We start from the raw sequence: 21,449 nt of genomic DNA, 5'->3' as shown, positions 1-21,449 counted from the left end.
TAAAAGTCCTCTATTTCAGTAACAGCACATACATCACAAGGCCCGCTTACCTTTCACCGGGTCCTCATTCCTTTTTTAGCTGGCTCTGCAGCTGCCTGCCTTTTTTGCTAGTGCTGGGTTAACTCAGTCTAATTGAGCACGGGGAACAATCATCCCCAGCTTGATGAGTACTGTGCAGGTTACTACAAGTTATTACAGTGGCCAACCAAGGTGAGCGTCCACTGGTGGTAGGCGGACTTAAGGTCCACCGCGGAGAAGACTTCGCGATCCTGTTAACCAGGTCGGAAATATGGCGGAGAGGATACATGTCCAGCTGCGTAAACCTGTTGATGGTCTGACTGTAATCGATGACCATCCGGTTTTTCGCCCCAGTCCGAACTACCAGCACTTGGGCTCGCCAGGGACTGTTGCTGGCCTCGATAACTCCTTCCTTGAGGAGCCTCTGGACCTCGGACCCGATGAAGGTCTGGTCCTGGGCACTGTATCGTCTGCTCCGAGCGGCAACAGGTTTACAATCTGGGGTGAGATTAGCAAACAAGGAAGGGGGGTCCACTTTGAGGGACGCGAGGCTGCAAACAGTAAGAGGAGGAATAGGGCCGCTGAATTGAAAAGTCAAGCTCTGCAGGTTGCACTGGAAGTCCAGGCCTAAGAGTGCCGGAGCGCATAGACGGGGGAGAATGAGGAGTTTGAAATTTTTGAAAACCCTCCCCTGGACTGTGAGGTCCGCTATGCAGCACCCGGTGATTTGGACGGAATGCGAACCTGAGACCAATTCAATTTTATGTTTTATGTGGTGGAGGGTGTTGGAGACAGCTATGACTTAAAATCCTCCGACCAGAAGTCTGGGGTGTCCTGAGTCTCGGGCGGAGGGCTGGTTTCCAGGCTGCTCTCTCCATCAGTGCTCGGCTGTTCGGGGGGGCACCAGCTCTGGCACCCCCACACCACACCATCCTCAGCCGACATCACAAACCCACCCCCCCCCACCCCTCCGCGCCCATCCCCACTCCCACCCCCCCCCCCCCCCCCCCCCCCCCAGCCCGCGGTCGAATCATACATTTTTTTTTAATAGTCAATTTTATTGAGGTATTTTTGGCATATAAAACAATGAAAACAATGACATTAGCCCTCCTCCCCCTCCACTGACAATTAATTCTCCGCGAAGAAGCCAATGAATGGCTGCCACCTCCAGGCGAACCCTGATAGTGAACCTCTCATGGCGAACTTAACCTTTTCTAGAACGAGAAAGCTCGCCATGTCCGATAGTCATACTTCGGTCTTTGGGGGCTTTGAGTCCCTCCATGCCAACAGTATTCGTCGCTGGGCTACCAGGGAAGAAAAGGCCAAGACATCGGCCTCCTTCTACTCCTGGACTCCCGGGTCCTCCGATACCCCAAAGATTGCCACCTCAGGACTCATCACCACCCCAGTTTTCAGAACTCGGGACATGATGTTCGCGAATCCCTGCTAGTACCCCCTGAGTTTAGGGCACGACCAGAACATGTGCACGTGATTAGCTGTCCCACCGGCGCATCTGGAACACTTGTCCTCCAGCCCGAAGAATTTACTCATCAAGGCCACCATCATGTGGGCCTGGTGCACAACGTTAAACTGGATCAGACTGAGCCTGGCGCATGTTGCGGTCGTGTTTAATGATGTACCATCAATTCGACTCAAGACACATTTAGGATCCGAACTGTGGCTTTAATCAGCTAGTTGTTAGCCCGGTGGTCGACTACAGAGAATGGCCGACCGCCGGGAACTCTGGGTACTTATACTCCGCCTCGGAGGCGGGCCTACTTTCCTCTCGACCAATTGGAGAGCAGTCACATGACTAGTCCCAACCATTCGGACGAGAGGCACAGGACCAGCCAGAGCCAATGGGAAGCCAGTGCTCTGCACCAATGGCAGTTCTCATATCCATACCACCACATTCACCCCTTGTGGAGAAAGAAGGGGGGGGTGTAAGTGGAAGAGAGGGGGGGGGTCCGAGGACTGGTGGTATGAGCAGCGAAAATCGATAGGTGAGCTGCCCACTGGCTCGTGGCAAAACAATACTACTGCTGCTAATAAAAACAGGATGACATAAAAATGTCCAAAAAAAAGTCCATGGCCGCATCAGATGGAGACGATCAGCCTGTCGGGTGCCCATGGTGTTCTGGAGGACCTTCGCAGTGGAGCCGGTGACGTCGAGCCGATGGTCGTCCTTGCCTCCGGGAGCGTTGGTCGTAGATGTGGCTCCGTACCCCGGGCCGGTGGTGGAGACGCTGTAATCGGGGAAGAGGGGGCATGTGCGCTGGGTCATGAGGGCGCGGGGGGCGCTGGGGGGAATTGGGGTTGGGGGGGGAGGTGTTGGTGTTGGGGGAGAAGGCCGCACGCCGGCGGGTGCCAGGTCCCGGAGCGAGACCGTATCCTGCCGACTGTCGGGATACTCCTCGTATGCATATTGCGGGTTGGCGTGGAGTAACTGGACTCGCTCAACCAACGGGTCGGACTTGTGCACCAGCACATGCTTCCGGAGCAAGATGGGCCCGGGGGTGGCCAGCCAGGTCGGGAGAGGGGATCCTGAGGACGACTTCCTGGGGAAAAGATTAGTGGTAGTACAGAGGAGAGACCGGATTGAATGTAGGGCGCGGGAATGACTTCTTGCCAACGGGGAATAGGGAGATCTCTGGACCGTAGGGTCAGCAGGATGGTCTTCCAAATGGTGCCATTCTCCCGCTCGACCTGACCGTTACCCCGGGGGTTACAACTGGTCGTCCTGCGAGAGGCTATGCCCCTGCTGAGCAGGAACTGATGCAGTTCGCCACTCATAAAAGAGGACCCCCGGTCGCTGTGGATGTACGCGGGGTAACCAAACAGGGAGAAGATGGATGCAGGGCCTTTATGACAGTTGTTGTGGTCATGTCGGGACAGGGAATGGCAAAAGGGAATCGAGAGTATTCGTCGATAACACTCAAGAAATAAGTGTTACGGTTGTTGGAGGGGAGGGGACCCTTGAAGTCTGAGACATTCAAAGGGGCGGGATGCCTTGATCAGATGCGCTCATTCGGGGCGGTAGAAGTGCGGTTTGCACTCGGCGCAGACGTGGCAGTCCTTAGTGACGGTCCTGACTTCCTCGACGGAGTAGGGCAGGTTGCGGGTCTTAATAAAATGGTAGAAACGGGTGACCCCTGGATGGCAGAGGTCCGTGTGGAGGGAGCGAAGGCGGTCAGTCTGCGCGCTGGCGCAGGTACCGCGGGATAGGGCATCGGAAGGCTCGTTGAGCTTCCCAGGATGATACACGATATTGTAGTTGTACGTGGAAAACTCGATCCGCCACCGCAAGATCTTGTCGTTCTTGATCTTGCCCCTCTGTGCATTGTCGAACATGAAAGCTACTGACCGTTGGTCTGTGAGGAGGGTAAACCTCCTGCCGGCCAGATAGTGCCTCCAATATCGCACAGCTTCGACTATGGCCTGTGCCTCCTTTTCCACCGAGGAATGGCGGATTTCGGAAGCGTGGAGGGTTCGTGAAAAGAAGGCCATGGGTCTGCCCACTTGGTTCAAGGTGGCCGCCAGAGCTACGTCAGACGCGTCGCTCTCGACCTGGAATGGGAGGGACTCGTCGATAGCATGCATCGTGGCCTTTGTGATATCCGCTTTGATGCGGCTAAAGGCCTGGCGGGCCTCCATCGACAGGGGAAAGGAGGTGGACTGGATGAGGGGGCGGGTTTTGTCGGCGTAGTTGGGGACCCACTGGGCGTAGTATGAGAAGAAGCCCAGGCAGCGTTTGAGGGAGTTGGGGAGGGGAAGTTCCATCAGGGGGTGCATGCGTTCGAGATTGGGGCCTATCACTCCGTTACGCACTAAGTAGCCAAGGATGGCTAGACGGTCGGTGCTAAACACGCACTTATCCTTATTGTAAGTTAAATTAAGGAGTTTTGCGGTTCGGCTGAATTTTTGGAGGTTGATGTCGTGGCTCTGCTGGCCGTGGCCGCAGATGGTGACGTTATCGAGATACGGGAAGGTGGCCCGTAAACCGTGCTTGTCAACCATTCGGTCCATCTCCCGTTGGAAGACCGAGACTCCATTTGTGACACCGAATGGAACCCTGAGGAAGTGGTAGAGGCGCCCATCTGCCTCAAACGCGATGTACTTTCGGTCACTCGCGCGAATGGGGAGCTGGTGGTAGGCGGACTTAAGGTCCACCGCGGAGAAGACTTCGCGATCCTGTTAACCAGGTCGGAAATATGGCGGAGAGGATACATGTCCAGCTGCGTAAACCTGTTGATGGTCTGACTGTAATCGATGACCATCCGGTTTTTCGCCCCAGTCCGAACTACCAGCACTTGGGCTCGCCAGGGACTGTTGCTGGCCTCGATAACTCCTTCCTTGAGGAGCCTCTGGACCTCGAACCCGATGAAGGTCTGGTCCTGGGCACTGTATCGTCTGCTCCGAGCGGCAACAGGTTTACAATCTGGGGTGAGATTAGCAAACAAGGAAGGGGGGTCCACTTTGAGGGACGCGAGGCTGCAAACAGTAAGAGGAGGAATAGGGCCGCTGAATTGAAAAGTCAAGCTCTGCAGGTTGCACTGGAAGTCCAGGCCTAAGAGTGCCGGAGCGCATAGACGGGGGAGAATGAGGAGTTTGAAATTTTTGAAAACCCTCCCCTGGACTGTGAGGTCCGCTATGCAGCACCCGGTGATTTGGACGGAATGCGAACCTGAGACCAATTCAATTTTATGTTTAACTGGGTGGATGGGGGGCGCGCAGCGTCTTACCGTGTCGGGGTGGACGAAACTTTCCGTGCTCCCGGAGTCCAGCAGGCACCTTGTTTTGTGTCCGTTGAGCTGCACCGTCATTGTAGTCTTGGCGAGCGAGCGTGGTTGTGACTGGTCGAGCTTGATGGAAGCCAGTCGTGGTGAGAGTTCCAGAGCCTCTTCAGTGGCAGAGTAGTCGCTTGCAGGGCCTTCCGAGTTGGCCCAAGATGGCGGCACCCAGGACCCGCACGTGGAGTCGGGGTCCCAAGATGGCGGTGCCGAGGACACGCACGTGGAGCTGGGGCCCCAAGATGGCGGCGCCCATGGCCCGCACATGGCGTCCAGGGCCCAAGATGGCGGCGCCCGTGGGAGCCTCGTGGCGGCTGGGGGCAGTGTCAGCGGCGTCCGCGAGCATGTCGGGGCAGCTGGTGGCGCGGGTCGGGAGGACCGTGGGGCCGTTGCGTGAGCCAGGAGGTGGGCCGGAGAGGTTGGTGTGCGCCGTGGGGCCCGGGGGGGGGGGGGGGGGGGGCGATCCCCGGTCGCTGCGCGGGACAGCAGCGACCGACTTGGTCTGGCAGACCACCACGTAGTGGCCCTTCTTCCCGCAGCCCTTACACAGAGCGGAGCGGGCCGGGCAGCGCGGGCGGGGGTCCTTTGAGAGGCCACAGAAATAGCAACGGGGCCCAGCTAGTTTATCGGAGCGACCCGCGGCGCAGGCTTGGGGGTGGTCGGGGTCCACGGAGGATGGGGGTGGCGCGTGCCATGAAGTCCAGGGGGTTGCTGCGTGGCCGGGGGTGTATGCGCGGGCGTTCAGGTCAGCAACCTCCAGGGAGGTTGCAAGAGTCTGTGCTTCAGCTAGGCTGAGGGTGTTCTTCTCTAGCAATCGTTGGTGGATAGAAGATGGCTGCATGCCAGCAACGTAAGCGTCTCTGATTAGAAGTTCCATGTGCTCCGTCGCCGAAACCTGGAGACATGCGCACATTCTCCCTAGAGCTGCGAGGGCCTGGTAAAACTCGTCGAGGGACTCACCAGGGAACTGTTGTCTGGTCGTCAGGAGATGCCGTGCGTATACTTCGTTGACCGGCCGGAGAAAGTATCCTTTGAGAATCTCCATGGCCGCATCAAAATCACCTTCGTCTTCGACCATTGCGTAGACCGATGTGCCCACGCATGAGTGGAGGATGTGGAGTTCCTGCTCCATGGTGGGCTTGCCGGCTGCAGTCGTCAGGGAGCTATTAAAACACGCCTGCCAGTGTTTAAAAATTGCAGACGCATTTGCAGCATGCAGGCTGGTGCGGAGGCAGTCAGGCTTGATGCGAAGCTCCATTCCAAAATTCTAGCTGATTAAATTGATGTACCATCAATTCGACTCAAGAAACATTTAGGATCCGAACTGTGGCTATAATCAGCTAGTTGTTAGCCCGGTGGTCGACTACAGAGAATGGCCGACCGCCGGGAACTCTGGGTACTTAGAGGCGGGGCCTACTTTCCTCTCGACCAATTGGAGAGCAGTCACATGACTAGTCCCAACCAATCGGACGAGAGGCACATAACCAGCCAGAGCCAATGGGAAGCCAGTGCTCTGCACCAATGGCAGTGCTCATATCCATACCACCACATTTACTCTGCCCAGAGCTTCTGCCCAAATACCGTCCTCCATCTCCGCCCCCAAGCTCCTCTTCCCATTTGAGCTTCAGGTCTTCAGTCTGTGTATCCTCTGCCCCCATTAGTTCTTTGTAAATATCTGAGACTCTAGCCTCACCTACGTCTCCCCTAGAAACGATCTTGTCCTGCCTCCCTTTTGGCAGGAGGCGTGGGAAGGACGGCACCAATCTGCCCACAAAATCCCGCACCTGTAAGTATCTAAACTCATTCCCTCCCAACAGCCCAAACTTCTCCTCCAACGCCCTCATGCTCGGAAAGCTCCCTTCCAGGAACAGATCACCCACCCTCATAATCCCCGCCCTCTGCCACAGTCGATACCCACCGTCCATGTTCCCCAGGGCAAATTGGTGATTGCCGCAGATTGGGGTCCACACGATTGCATGCCTCCTCCACTGGCCCTCGATCCGCAGAGCAGCTACCACTATAGGGCTGGTGGAATACCACGCTGGCGGGAGCGGCAGAGGTGCCATAACCAGGGCTGCCAAACTGCTGCCCCTGCACAAAGCAGCCTCCATCCGCTCCCAAACCGACCCCGCACCCACCATCCATTTCCTTATCATCGTTATGTTGGCTCCCCAGTAGTAGTTGCTGAAGTTCGGCAACGCCAGCCCGCCTTCCCCTCTGTTCCTTTCGAGCATCATCTTCCTCACCCACGGGGACTTGCCCACCCAGACAAATCCCAGGATGATTTTTTTTAGCCTCTTAAAGAAGGACCTCGGGATGAAAATGGGGAGACACTCAAATATGAACAAGAATCTCGGGAGAATCGTCATCTTAACAGTCTGCACACTCCCCGCTAGTGACAGCGGGAACGCATCCCAATTCCGAACCTCCTCCCTCACTCGTTCCACCAATCGGGACAGGTTGAGCTTCTGCAACTAATGCGACCATCAATTCGCTCGAGACATGAGTAGAAGTAAATCGTGGCTTTAATCAACTTAGAACCGTGCCGGGGCTTCCGATGTGCACCATGGAGTAAGTGGTCACACGCAAGGCAGCTCCTTCCCAAGGTTACAGAAAAGAGCTCTTTTTTAAGCAATACGGGGTGGAATTTTGATGAAAAGGCGTAGGTGAATGTTGGAGGAGTACTTTCCCCCTGGAATGGTATGTGTCTTGGTTACCAGACCCGCAGAAACAGTGCAAGATTTGGCTGAAGCTGCAGCAGAGACAAAAGCCTCTTCCAGCATGCAGGCGGGGGAAGGGCGAGCTTAAAGGCCTCAAGCTGACTTGAGGGCCTTTGTGAAAGCTGAATTCTAGCAGCAGAGGGAACAACTTTGAAAAGACCTCACCAAGGCCATTGAAGAAGCGGTGACGGCTGACTTCCGGTGACGGTGGGCGGGAGGCAGCAGCGCGTTGGAGGATTCCCGTTCGGGAACGGCATTGTCGGGGATTGACGCCCGGTCCTAGGGGCAGCGAAGGTGGTGAAGGCCAGGAGAAAGTACAGGAAAGGGATATGTCGAGGTCCAGTAAGAAAACGGCTGTAAAAACAGCTGAAAATTCGTCAGGGAGTAGAAAGGTCACCGCGGGGTCACCAAGGAAAATGGAGGCTGGAGCACCAGGGGAGGCCGCATTGCTTACGGCTGAAAAAATAAGGTAATGGGTGCGGAATTCGAAAGGCAGTTTACAAAATACATGGAGACAATGAGGAAGGAGATGAGGGAGGTTTTGAGTGTGCTGGTGGAGGAGGCGATTTCCCCGGTGACGTCGGCGGTGGCGAGTGCACTGGCGGAGGTGCGGGAGCAAGGGGAGGCGCTGAAATACGTGGAGGAGACATTATTGCACCATGGTGATCAACTTACGTCGATGGGGAAGGAGATGCGGAAGGTTACGGAGATAAATAAGGATCTGCGAGGAAAAATGGAAGACCTGGAAAACAGGTCCAGGCGACAGAATTTGAGGATTGTGGGGCTGCCCGAAGGAGTTGAAGGGCCGAGACCGACTGAGTATTTTGCTGCAATGCTGGCAAAACTATTGTGGGAGGGGGAGGATCCCTCCCGATATGAACTGGATCGGGCTCATCGGTCGTGGAGGCCTGTACCAAAGGCGAGTGAGCCGCCAAGGGTAGTGACTCTGTGCTTCCGTAGGTACAGTGTGAAGGAGAAGGCCCTGTGCTGGGCCAAGCAGAAGCGGGTGGTGCAGTGGGCTGGAGCTGGTATACGTGTATACCAGGTCTTCACGGTGGAGCTGGCGAGGAGCCGGGCTGCTTTCAACTGGGTGAGGAGGGCACTGTACATTAGCAAGGTGCAGTGCGGCATTGTATATCCAGCAAAGCTGAGGGTGACTTACAAGCTCAAGGACTTTTATTTTGGAACGGCGGAGGCAGCAGAGTAGTTTGCGAAGGCAGAAGGACTGTGGCAGAACTGAGAAATTGAGAAATGGCCATGGCCGATGTAACCTCATGACTGTATTTTCTTTTTTTTTTGTTTGTTTGTTTCACTGCGTGCGGGTATATGGGCTAAAGGAGCCGGTGTTGTATATATTTGGACAAGGGAAGTGATGGGACTTTCACTCGAAGTGAGGGCTCTTTGGGGTGTAGGTGGATATGTGGGGTTTGTGCGCTAAAAGGGGATTTTTGGGCTTTCCTAGGGTCGGGCAAGGGGGAAAGGGACCCGGGTGGGGGCCTCCACGCTGGCCTGTCTAAGCTGGCCACTGAACAGGAGTGAGGTGCGGGGAGGGGCTGCGGCCATCGGAGCCTGGCAGAACAGGGTCCTAGTGGTCTAGCCGGGGTGGAAAGTTGGAGGGGAAGGAACCGAGGTTGGGGGAAGGAGTTTTACAAGAGGCAGTGGACGGGAGGAGTTGGGAAGGAGTGGGGGGGGTGGGTTTACAACTCTTGGGTATCATGTACGGCACTCTTTCAGAGGTTGGATGGCGCTGAGTGTCGGGGGGGGGGGGGGGGGGGGCTGGTGGAGTGGACTCTATGGTGACCATGGACGGTCCCTTTTTTCTTTTTCTCCTTTGCTTTTTGTTTCCACCGTGGGAGAGTTTGTTTTATTGGATGCATATATTGACAGGTGGGCCATTGTTTGGGGTGGTGGGAGGATGGGATCGTTGTTATTGTTAAGGGGATTGATTTTGTATTTGTTACCGTTTACTGTTTGTGGGTGGGGTGTACATTTTGGAGGAAAATGTGAAAATGGAGAATAAAAACATTTTTTTAAAAAAAACTTCGAACAGTGCCTGCCTGCAACTGAACCAATGCTGAGAACTGCCTGCAGGTCGACTGCTCTTTGTACCTCCCTTCAAGGGGGAGGAGCCATGGGCGGAGTCCGTACATGCCCCAACATGTTCCCCTATGGATAATGCCATACAATGGCCCATAGGAGAAGCCCACAAGGCAACAGTATAGCACGGATACAAATATACAAATACAAGTGCGACAGCACAGATACAAATACACTGGTGGATTATTAGTATAATACATTCACCACAGCAACCTGCCCCAGTCCTGTACCACCTATATCCCCCAAGTATCTAAAGCTTTCTCCTACCAGCCTGAACGGCAACCCCTTCAGCCTACTCTCCTGTCCCCTCGCCTGAATTACGAACAACTCGCTCTTAGCCATGTTCAATTTACATCCTGAAAACCGGCCAAATTCCCTCAGGATTTCCATGATACCGTCCATCCCCGCCATTGGGTCTCATACGTGTAACAGCAGGTCATCCGCATATAATGAGACTTTATGTTCGACTGCATGACCTTCAGGCCCCCCAATACCTCTTTGATCCTAACCAGGACACGCAGTCCGTCTACCAACCCCCTACCCACTCTTGGGAAGGTTAGTCCTTCCAGGAATCGCCTCATCCCCTCCGGTCCCCTGGGGGGTTCCGAAGTGTACAGCTTACTATAAAAGTCCCTAGACACCTTGTTCAGCCCTGCCGGGTCCCCCACCAGATTTCTCTCCCCATCCTCTATCCTTCCTATCTCCCTAGCCGCTTCTCTCTTCCTTAGTTGTTGGGCGAGCATTCTGCTGGCCTTCTCTCCATGCTCATATATCGCGCTTTTTGCCTTTCTAAGCTGCTCTACAGCCTTGTCTGTAGTCAGCACCCCGAACTCGGCCTGCAGCCTCTGTCATTTCCTGAGTAACTATGGCCTCGGGGACTCCACGTATCTCCTGTCAGTCCGTAAAATTTCCTGAACCAGTCGGTCCGTTTCTGCCCTATCTGTCCTGTCCCTATGAGCTCAGATTGTGATCAGCTCCCCTCTCACCACTGCCTTCAGTGCCTCCCAGAGCACTGCTGCTGAGACTTCTCCGGTATCATTTACTGGCAGGTAATTCTGCATGCATTTCCTGGGTCTCTCACACACCGCCTTGTCCTCAAGCAATCCAACTTCCAATCTCCATTGTGGGCACTGAAATCTATCCTTACAAATTTGTAGATCTACCCAGTGCGGAGCATGGCGGTTTAATCATATGTGTCGTCTTGTGTCTTCCAGGACCTGACGGAGATGGTATGTGGGGGGGGGGGGCATGAATGGGGGATGTGGGGGTGAGGGTGGGGTGCAGGTGTGAGTTTTGGGGGTGAGGGTGTGGGTCATGTGGGAATGTCATGGGGAACCGCAATTCAGCAGAATCTCACTTCCTCGCCCGTGGCCGCACCCAACCTCAGCGATCTCCCTTTCCTCTGGGCCGCCGGCCACATTCAGGGCCCTCTGCTCGGCCACAGCGAGGGACCGCAGGTCTGGTGATCCCCCTCTGGTCTCCTCCCACTCCAGGCGCTTGTGCGCGCCCTTCCCCTTGGGGGGTGGGGGGCGGGTGCAAAACTTTTAGGTGGTCCAACTGTAGAACATGGCTCCGGCTGCTGTTTTTGTCTCTTTCTCTGTCTCTAATCTAAAGCCGTGTTTTGTCCCAGGTACTGTTTACTGTATGATATAAATATGTGCTTTTACTTCTCTATGGGAGGACATTTTGGAGTGACTTGAATCTATCCAGCCCTCCATGAATTCATGCTTGATTAAAAGACCTTTGGTGACTTATAATTTCCTCGACATCGACGCATGCAGGTGGTGGATAGCTGGTGGCCTCAGTGGTCAGGGCACCCGGCCATGGCGGTTGGCATGGGTGTTGTCATTTGGGCAGGGTGGAGATTCGGCTGTCCTCCGGGGGGAGGAGGGGGCGGGTTAAAGGTGTATGGGGGTGGAGTTAGTGCCAGGGGCTGCCAAATCACCCTGGCCACCCTGAGGAGGTTGTGCAGTTTTTTCATGCACTTGATGCCAGTCCGGACGATATTGCCCATGGCACTGACTGCCTGTGCAACCTGCGCCCAGGCACGGTGAACGTCAACGCCTGGCAGCCTTCCTCCCGGACCAGGGCATAGGGTCATCCGCCTCTCCTCCACCACGTCCAGGAGGGTCTCCAGCTCAGCGTCTCTGAATCCCTGAACAGCTCTCCTTACAGCCATCTTATTGGCTGGGATGGTGAGTGTCGGGGGCGGGGATCGTTTATGTGCGGCTGCGGCTTGTCAGCCTCGTGAGTGTCAATCACGGACCCGACGAATCCAGCACTGTTTTTTGTGGAAATGATTGTGTTCCACCTAGCGCCGGTGCTAGCCCATTAGTGGTATCGAAATCGGTGCAGGTGTGGCGCCGATATTTCTGTCATTATGTCTGCTGGTGTCATCACTTCGTCTCAGAAACAGAGAATCCAGCCCAGAATCTATGATGTCAGAGACTTGTGGTAGGAGATGGTGTAGTACGTAAATATGAATACAAAAGATATGGATACAGACTTTGGGGGAGTCGTATCATTCGGGTTTGTGAAGGTTAATGTGTGGGTCTGTTTAAATAGCACCTCCCATAATGATGATGTAAGATAGCACCGTGACTGGGAGAGGAGGGGAGAATGTTCATGGCTTCAGCAGTGTAACATCATGGATAGCTGTACTTAGTTCAACGGCTGGATTATCCGTCGCGCTGCATCACGTTTCTCTTTCACCCCTCTGTCGGGATGCTCCATTATGCTGGCCGGTCAATGGGGTTCCCCATTGTGGGGCTGCCCCACACCGTCAGGAAACCCCCGGGCTGCGGGCAAAACGGAGCATCCCGCCAACGGAGAATCCAGCCTCAGTTGTGTAAAATAAACCAGTTGCTGTTTGAAAATACCCAACGTTTCAGTAATGATTCCATAGCTAAAGTAACAAACATACATCATCTTGCTTTTGCATTTGATTAGATTGAATTCAGACCAAACCTTTCCAGGCTACACTCAGACCGAATCTTGTCCTTTGCACTTTTAATGCCAGTAAATGACAGCACTGGGGTTTCACTCACCCACAATACAGAAGCGGAGTGTCAGACTATGTTCCTCCTGGTGTCTAATATGTGTCATGGTGCAGAAATAGAAGCCAGTGGCTTGCGAAGTTTCCCAGTTTAACAGCATCAAGCTTCCATCAAGCCTCATTCGATACTGATCACCCTCTCCTGGAAAACAAGTAGATACAGTCCTCATAACAAATAATCAAATAGAGTACAGGAAAGGCACTTTGGCCAACTCTGCTTGTGCTAGTTTTTTGAAAGTGCTTTCCAGTTACTCCCACTCCCTCCTCTTTCACCATAGGATACATGCTTAACCACTATACACACTTATGGCAATGATTTATTTTTCACCCCTTCATCTATCTTTCCTTATTTCCTCCAAGATTTAGCTTCTAATATTGGATTGGATTGGATTTGTTTATTGTCACGTGTACCGAGGTACAGTGAAAAGTATTTTTCTGCAAGCAGCTCAACAGATCATTCAGTACATGAGAAGAAAAGGGAATTAAACAGAATTCAAGAAAATACATGAGAATACATAGTAGGGCAACACAATATATACAATATGTGCAGAGTTTGCAGATTTCAGCCACCTTTGGCACTACAACTGAAATTATACATCTGCTTTAAAGAGGGGTAATCATCGAGTGCTGGATTTTCATGCCTCCATCTGCCTAAAATGGATGTTATGAACTGTGGAGGAAGCCTCATCTGGAGTCGGGATCCTTTTGACAGGCAAGTTTAAAAGGTGTTGACAAGTTTGCATGTCATTATGTATTGGTGTGTGATAAGTTAGATACGTTTTTAATGCATTGAGCAATGATAGAGAATTGTTCTTAAAAGGTATGTGATTATTAAATTGACTAGCATTTTGAAATTTTTCAGGTCCATTAGGGTACAATGGATAAAGTGCTCTCCTGCATTCAATAGTACTGAGATTAAAACTTGAAGGTGTCAATTTCCCTGTCAATTAATCCTTCCTTCGATTGAAAGCACAGACATCTGTTCAACATTTTGAAGCAGTGATCTGCTCCACTACTTCAAAAAGCTTCAATATGTTCAGTCCAGAGATCTGTTCATCGTTTTGAAACAGCAATTTTGAATAGTGTGGGATGGCAGTCCCTGGCAGAAGGCTGGATTGTGACTTCAGGAAATAAACTTGACTTGCGATTCCCGCCTCGAAGATGAAAATGTAGGCTTGCGTATCAGTGTTCCTGATTACGATCCAGTACCTCTTGCTGGAATATGTGTGTTCTGATTGGATGTCAGATAGGGGAAGAATCAGGTTTGGCTGTCATGTCCCCTAGGCGAAGACTATCTGGGCTCACAGATAAAGAATTGGCTCCGAAGTAAGGTACTGGAGGCAGGTAATCCCCTGCAACTCCAGCTTCCAGTACAGATGATGCAGAAGAAAGCCAGAGCTCCAAGAGGGAGTTAAGTGACTTCAATTCTACTCCACTCAAAGCAGTACCTCGCTTTACTTTGGAGCTGACATATATAGTTTCCCTATCAGGAAACACTAATCCACAGACATATTAGCCTTGTATTATTCCCTTCGACCAGCCATCAAGAAACAACTCTCACGACACTATTGTGCTTCCCCTCAGTAATAAATGATTGAATTCTACTGTAGCCACCTGGGGTGGCCACGTCCCGATTTCAAAATGGACATTTGCAGAGAGTAAAGGGAAAATTGGACAATGCTAAGAAAACAAGCAGATGCAAGGTTTGTCTGTGGATTGGAGTTTGCAGCTCCCGGACAAAAACGATACTACAAGCCATTAGCATAGTAATGAGTTATCTCTGGAGACGAAAGAGAAACATTTAAGCAAACGATACCAGAGCAGACTCCCCGGCGCCAGTGGGGACTAAAACAAAGGCAGGCCAACGGTCACCTAGGGCCCGCCCAGCGATCAAGCAACGACCCCTTTATTGGAGAAAATCAATACAAATGATTAGGATATGGTCCAATTAATTGGGGCCAAGTTCAAGGACTTCCCAAAAGAGCGCAAAGCCCCTTTGGGGTATAAAAAGGAGCCCCGAAGACAGATCGCTCACTTCTTCATCTTCATCATCTTGGCCTTGGCTCTCAGCGACGAGAGACCCGCCAAGCACCAGACAAGTAAGTTTAAAGTCAACGCACGCTACGAGATAGGCGCTCCTAGCTACTATTCTACACCAGGTCGATGCCAGCAGCCTCAGGACCGGACAACGGCCATTGTTCCTCTGACTGAGTGGGCACCAGAAGCTAAGTATAGGCTTTTAATAGTAGTTGTAGTTTAGCGAGTAGAGTTTGTGCATGAGTATAATTGACTGTGTGTGTAAATAAATGTGCATTGATTTCAAACTTACTAACAAGTCTTTGATCAGTATTCGGTTTTGAACCTTGTGGCGGTATCGAAAGGATACCTGGCGACTCTTGAGCTAGCATAATTAAAACAGAGCAAATTAAGAAGACAGCATAACGAGCAACACCACTCCCAACATTAACAGGTTGGACAGTCGTCTTCCATTGAGCAGTTGGACCTTTTGTACTGAATGAACTCATGTATTGTAAGAGGTTAGACAGAAAGAACATAGAGCCTGACAAATTCATCCTGGTGTCTTAAAATAAGTGGCTGCTGAAATAGTAGATGCATTGGTTTTCATTTTTTTTAAATCCCTAGATCCTGGGAAAATCTAATCAGATTGGAAAATAGTGAATTCAAGAAATTGAATTCTGTCAAGAAATGAAGGAGACAGAAAGCAGGAAAGTACAGCTTAACATTTGTCATTGGGAAAATACTGGACTCTATTACTAATGATGTTGTAGCATGACACTTAGAAAACCTCAATGCAATCTTGGCAGAGTCCACGTCATTCTATGAAAGGGAAATCATGTCTGACTAATTTATTGGAGTTCTTTGAGGATGTACAATATTGTGGGCCGAAGAGCCTGTTCTGTGCTGTATTTTTCTATGTTCTATGTTTTATAAATAATAAGCAACGTGAATGAATGGAAACCTGTGGATGTACTGTTTTTAGACTTCCAGATGGCATTTGACATGGTGCTACATCAAAGGTTACAATGCAAAATAAGAACTCATGATGTAGGAGGTAACATATTAGCATGGATAGAGGATTGGTTTGCGAACAGGAAACAAGAGTACGCATAAATGGCTCATTTTCGGGTTGGCAAGATGTGATGAGTGGAGTGCCACAGGGCTCAGTGCTGGAGTCTCAACTATATACAATTTATATTGATGATTTGGATGAAAGGACCTAAGAACAAACAACAATACAGCACAGGAACAGGCCCTCTGGCCCTCCAAGCCTGTACCAGTCATGATACTAACCTTGGCCGAAACCCTCAGCACTAACTTGTATTTGTCAAGATGCCTTTTCAACGCCGTTAATGTATCTGTTTCCACAACCTCCCCTGGCAACATGTTCCATGCACTCACCACCCTCTGTGGGAAAAATCTGCCTCGCAAATCTTCTCTAAACTTTGCCCAAAGACCTTAAACCTATGCCCCCTGTGACCTGACCCCTCCACCCTGGGAAAGTATTGAACTCCTTATTTAAGTAAGGATATAATAATAATAATAAAAAATGTGCATTGCCGAAAAAAGGAAAACATTTTTGTCAAGGCTTCTCATCTTGCACTCATCAAGACAATTTGAAGCTATGTTGCAGAAGCAACATGAGTAGTATTCACCAGTAGCAGGATGCTGCTGTCAAACCAAAAGGATATTTTTCCACCACGAAAATGAGTAATGCGGCCTATGAATCTCAGTGGCAGTGTGATGTAGGCTATACATCCCAAATGCTGGCAGATCACAGCATGTCCCTTCTGTTGTTCGCAACAGGCAAAATGCAGGTCATACCCAATGAGCCCATATTTGCAAAACTCAAAACACAGTGACAACATTAGATTTTATTCCACGATTGGACAACATTTGCTAAATTATCCTCAGTATGCTAATAACAACCAATTTCAGATTGTCAGTCAGGCTCGCAGTGTGACGCATTTGCCTGAACTGGATGCTACATATTGTCATGAGAATGTCGCTTTAAGAAATGTTTGGCTGCTCATGTTACTGCAGTGATGTCAGAGTGTGGGTGGAGCTGAGCTCTGTTTCTGCTTTTTAGTTTCACTTTGAGAAAAGCTTGGGTGTGTCTGTCTTTTTAGTTTTGTTTTTTAGTGTGTTGCAGCTGAAGTCAAACAAAGCAGCTGTACTGCTGGTCTTTCTCTGCCATCCAAAGACTATCTCTGGATCATTTAGTGAATTCAGAAGAATTATAAATGTTTTCAGTAGTGACTGTAAACTCTGATGTGCTTATGTTTAAAGGTTTGTTAAGTCTTCTGGGTGTTAAAAGAACAGCATACAGATTACTTAGTGTTGTATTCTTTGGGTGGTGTTTTTTATTTACTGGTTGCTAAGATATTCATTGTTTGTTTTAAAAAGGTTAACTTGAGTTCATAGAATAAACATTGTTTTGTTTTAACAAATACTGGTGTTGCTCGTTCTGGGTGAGTGTGCTTTACACTCAATTTGGCTCTGTTTTATTACTTAGCTCTAGAGTCGCCAGGCAACAAGATACAGCCACAAGTTTCAAGTTCAAGTTCAGGCCAATAACTCAATACACCAGTTAGTAAGTTCAAACAAGACACGTTTATTATAATACAGTTATCTACTACTTATGCATATAAAACTACAAGACTAGGCTAATCCTACCACTAACAGGCCAATACTTATCTGGAATAAGGGAACTGCCAGATCAGGGAACAATGGCCTCTTGCTTTGTCCTGGATCCGCAGGCTTCCAGTCGGTGTGGACTAAAGGGGTCAGGAGTGTCTACTCTCGTAGCGTGTGTTGTATGACACTTACTTGATGGCGGCTGCTGACCAGTCCTCTCCTTCTCAAGGTCTTCTGCTGCAACGGTGGTCAAGGAGAGCGCTGGCTAAGAGGAGCTGGTTAAGAGAACAAATCAGTCCTGGGACCTGACTTTTATAGGTCCCAGGGGCTTTGCATCCTTCTGGGCGGACCCTCTATAAACCTGCAATCGATTGGGTCTCTTCCCAATCGATTGATTTGAATTTCCCCAATAACGGGGCCGTTCCTCGATCACCGGGCGGTTCCTTACACCTTATTGGTGTCCTTTGTCTTAGACTCTACTGGCGCCGAAATGTCTGGCCTTCCATAGAATATTTAACTGTTGTGTCCATTATGCCTGGGAATCACCGTAAATCGCTTCATTAATATGCGCAGCTTGTTAGTTACAATTCTGTCGGGTTTCTGTGGCAGCTAGAATACAGGGGATTCTGCAGACTGCTGGTTTCTTTGTCAATGTCCATTTTACCCTGCAATCTTTGCGTTCTTCCATTTTGTGTGGAAGTGGCCAACCCAGGTGGCTACACTGGTCCATTTCTGCTGCACCATTCCTGTAGAGTGAGCCGTGTGCTCCCCATACCACAATCCATTAAAAGTTGTGGGTCAGGTGAACTCCATGATACACTTTGGGATTCTCTAAACCCTGACCCATAACAATATATTAATACTTAGGGTCCTGTTCTTTGCGAACAGAAAGAACATGTACACATATTTTGCCTATTTTAGCTAAACATAGTAAGAGCAGGATTTAGCGGGTCCATTAGCCGTGCGCACACGTCCCGTAATGGCTGCGAAATGTCACGAAAGGCCAAAAACAGGATTTGCTCTGTCAGCGAGATCTCGGTTTGAGATTTTCCCTGCCAGTGATCAGGTTCACTCCCAGCAAAGGCATGAACCTGATTTCCCTGAATTTGAATACATTATAATGTAATTAAATGGCATTATGCCAAAGCGACCACCCATGACGTATCCCCCCCTTCAGGGGGTGTGACACCATATAGGGGGGAACCATTGCTGGTTGAGGGTTGAGGGAAAAGGCTGGACATTGCCCCCAGCAGTGCCAAAGGGGCAATGCCAAGTGGGCAAATGAAAGGGTAGTGCCAAGGGGGCTCTGGCAGGGAAGGGTAACCCTCCTACAGTGGCGGGGAGAGGGAGAGCCCCCAGGACAGTGTAGGGAGTGGGGGGGAAGAGCCACGATAACAGGAAGGGGGGTGCGGTAGTCGGTGATGTGTGCCCCAGGGGGAGGGTGGGGCTTTCCTGGCATGTTTTCTCCCCAGCTAACGGTGTGATCCTCGCCAGCACTTTGAAAATGCATCAAATGATGTTTAATCAGGCATGCTAAGAGTCTGTGAAGCTCGGGAGCGTCACACAGCTTTTCTCACCTGATCTAGCACTCTATGCAATTTTTAGAAAATTCCGTCCAAGTGGCAGCCATTTATGCATTCATTCATCAAGGCTTTGCCGTGATCAATCAGAGTTAAGCTGCTTAAATTTTGGCTTAAATTTGCAAACAATGCTTGGCAGCGACTGATGCATTCCCCATGACAATGCCTCGACCAATCATTTGCCAACCTATCAGCTCTATCTTATATAGTATAAATTGTTATTCCCTTACATTGAATTGGTTTTCGTGCAAATTTCCCTGATGAGTGCAAGACAAAATGTTCTGTATGACCAAACTACGTTATGGATTTAAATATGTTAAAAGCAGTTTTGAGAAAGTTCGCTTGATTGATCCCTGGGATGGGGGGTTATCTTATGAGGCTAAACAGGATGGGCCTGTATCCATCGGAGTTTAAAAGAATGAGAAGAGATTTTTTTTTCAATTAAGGGGCAATTTAACATAGCCAATCCACCTACCCTGCACATCTTTGACTTGTGGGGGTGAGGCCCATGCAAACACGGGGAAAATGTGCAAACTCCACACGGATAGTGACCCGGAGCCAGGACTGAACCCGGGTCCTTGGCGCTGTGCCACTGCGCCACTGTGCTGCCCCCAAAAAGATGTGATCTTATTGAAACGGATAAGATCCTGAGAGGATTTGACAAGTTGGTGCTGAAAGGGTGTTTCCCCTTGTTGATGCGACTAGAACTAGGGACATAATTTTAAAATAAGATGGAGATTGGGCAAATTATTTTCTCTCAGAAGGTCGTGAGTCTTTGGAATTCTTTCCCCAGAGATCAGTGGAAGCAGTGTCGACAGGAAAATGGAGTTGAGGTCACAATCAGATCAGCCATGATCTTATTGAATGGTGGAGGAGGCTCAAGGGACTGAATGGCCAACTCGTGCCACTAATTAATATGTTTGTATGTATCTAATTATTCCAAACATCTACACAAACACTTACACATAGCTATACAATCACATTGACATCTGGGGCAGGCGTGGGGTCGGAGAATCCCACCCTTGTTTTTGCAGTAATTGTCCAACCCTGCACGATGGTGACTAAATGGCCTTACCATTCCCTTTGTTTAATGTTTCCTTCCCATATGGTATATTTGCCTCTTTTCCTGAGGGACTGGGATACTGAACTGGTTAGAAATCAGCGAACGATAGCTGTAAAACCTACTGATAAAGAACTGTTTCCCCTCACCCTCCTCCTAACCACCCCCCCCCCCCCCCCACAAGGAAATTATGTGGAATCCAAGGGGCTGGAATAATCTTTTCTAAATGAAAGTAAGTTTGGATTGGGACTAAAACTGGTCATGACTTCTGCCCAGACTATCTCAGGTAATTCCCAATAACTCACAGACCTCGGGTGAAATTCTCCGACCCCCCGCAGGGTCAGAGAATCGCCCGGGACCGGCGAAAATCCCGCCCCCGCCGTGGCCGGAATTCTCCGCCACCCGGGAATTGGCGGGGCGGGAATCACACCGCGCCGATCGGCCAAAGTCCGATGGGTCGAAGTCCCGCCGCTGAGAGGCCTCTCCCGCCGCCGTGGTTTCAACCACCTCTGGTGGCGGCGGGATTTGCGGCGCGAGCGGGCCCCCGGGGTCCTGGGGGGGGGCGCGGGCCGATTGGACCCCGGGGGTGCCCCCACAGTAGCCAGGCCCGCGATTGGGGCCCACCGTGGGGGCACTCTTTTTCTTCCTCCATCGCCACGGCCTCCAGCATGGCAGAGGCGGAAGAGAACCCCCCTACCGCGCATGCGCCTGTGGTGACGTCAGCGGCAACCAGTGGTGACGAACCGGCGAAGGCCTTTCGGCCAGCCCCGACGCCGGCTGGCGGGTGTCAAAGGCCGTTGGCGCCGGTTTTGGTGCCAGTTGGCGTGGCGCCAACCACTCCGGCGCGGGCCTAGCCCCCAAAGGTGCGGAGAATTCTGCACCTTTGGGGAGGCCCGACGCCGGAGTGGTTGGCGCCACTCCGCTACGTCGGGACCCCCCCCGCCCCGCAGGGTAGGGGAGAATCCCGGCCCTCATGCCTGAATCCAACAACAGTTTCAGTTCCACTTCTTACTTACATACCTATCAAATGTGCCCGGGACTCCCCCTCCCTCCACCAATAAGTCGAGGGATTGCTGATGGTGTTCTGACTTAGCTCTGGAGTCAGACAGTAAATGGCGACAGGTGACCCTCTCAACGGAATCAAAACTTCAACTGAAAAACAAGATGAGACATTAGCAAGTTTATGTGACAAATTTCAATGATTTCCATAGTTTTCCAATGTTTCCCTACTTTCATGATGACTAGTTTTTTTTGTTTTTTTTTTATAAATTTAGATCACCCAATTATTTTTTTTTCTATTGAGGGGCAATTTAGCGTGGCCAATCCACCTACTCTGCACATTTTTGGGTTGTGGGGGCGAAACCCACGCAGACACGGTGAAAATGTGCAAACTCCACCCGGACAGTGACCCAGACCCGGGATCGAACGTGGGACCTCAGCGCCGTGAGGCGGTTGTGCTAACCACTAGGCCAC

The 21,449-nt window shown here is 50.9% G+C and overlaps 1 protein-coding gene across 1 annotated transcript in view; it reads right to left on the bottom strand.

Moving 5' to 3' along the window:
• LOC119951052 overlaps nucleotides 1-21,449 on the bottom strand; it is a 74,934-nt gene that overhangs the window by 16,220 nt on the left and 37,265 nt on the right. The window contains exons 3-4 of the mRNA XM_038774087.1: nucleotides 20,997-21,128; nucleotides 12,673-12,822 (exon numbers count right to left, since the gene is read on the bottom strand). Of these exons, the coding sequence (XP_038630015.1) occupies nucleotides 12,673-12,822; nucleotides 20,997-21,128 (282 nt within the window). The remainder of the gene's footprint in view (nucleotides 1-12,672; nucleotides 12,823-20,996; nucleotides 21,129-21,449) is intronic.

This window comes from Scyliorhinus canicula, chromosome 16, assembly GCF_902713615.1.
Source record: "Scyliorhinus canicula chromosome 16, sScyCan1.1, whole genome shotgun sequence".
NCBI classification, from domain to species: domain Eukaryota; kingdom Metazoa; phylum Chordata; class Chondrichthyes; order Carcharhiniformes; family Scyliorhinidae; genus Scyliorhinus; species Scyliorhinus canicula.
This window is presented reverse-complemented; position numbering and strand designations above follow the sequence as displayed.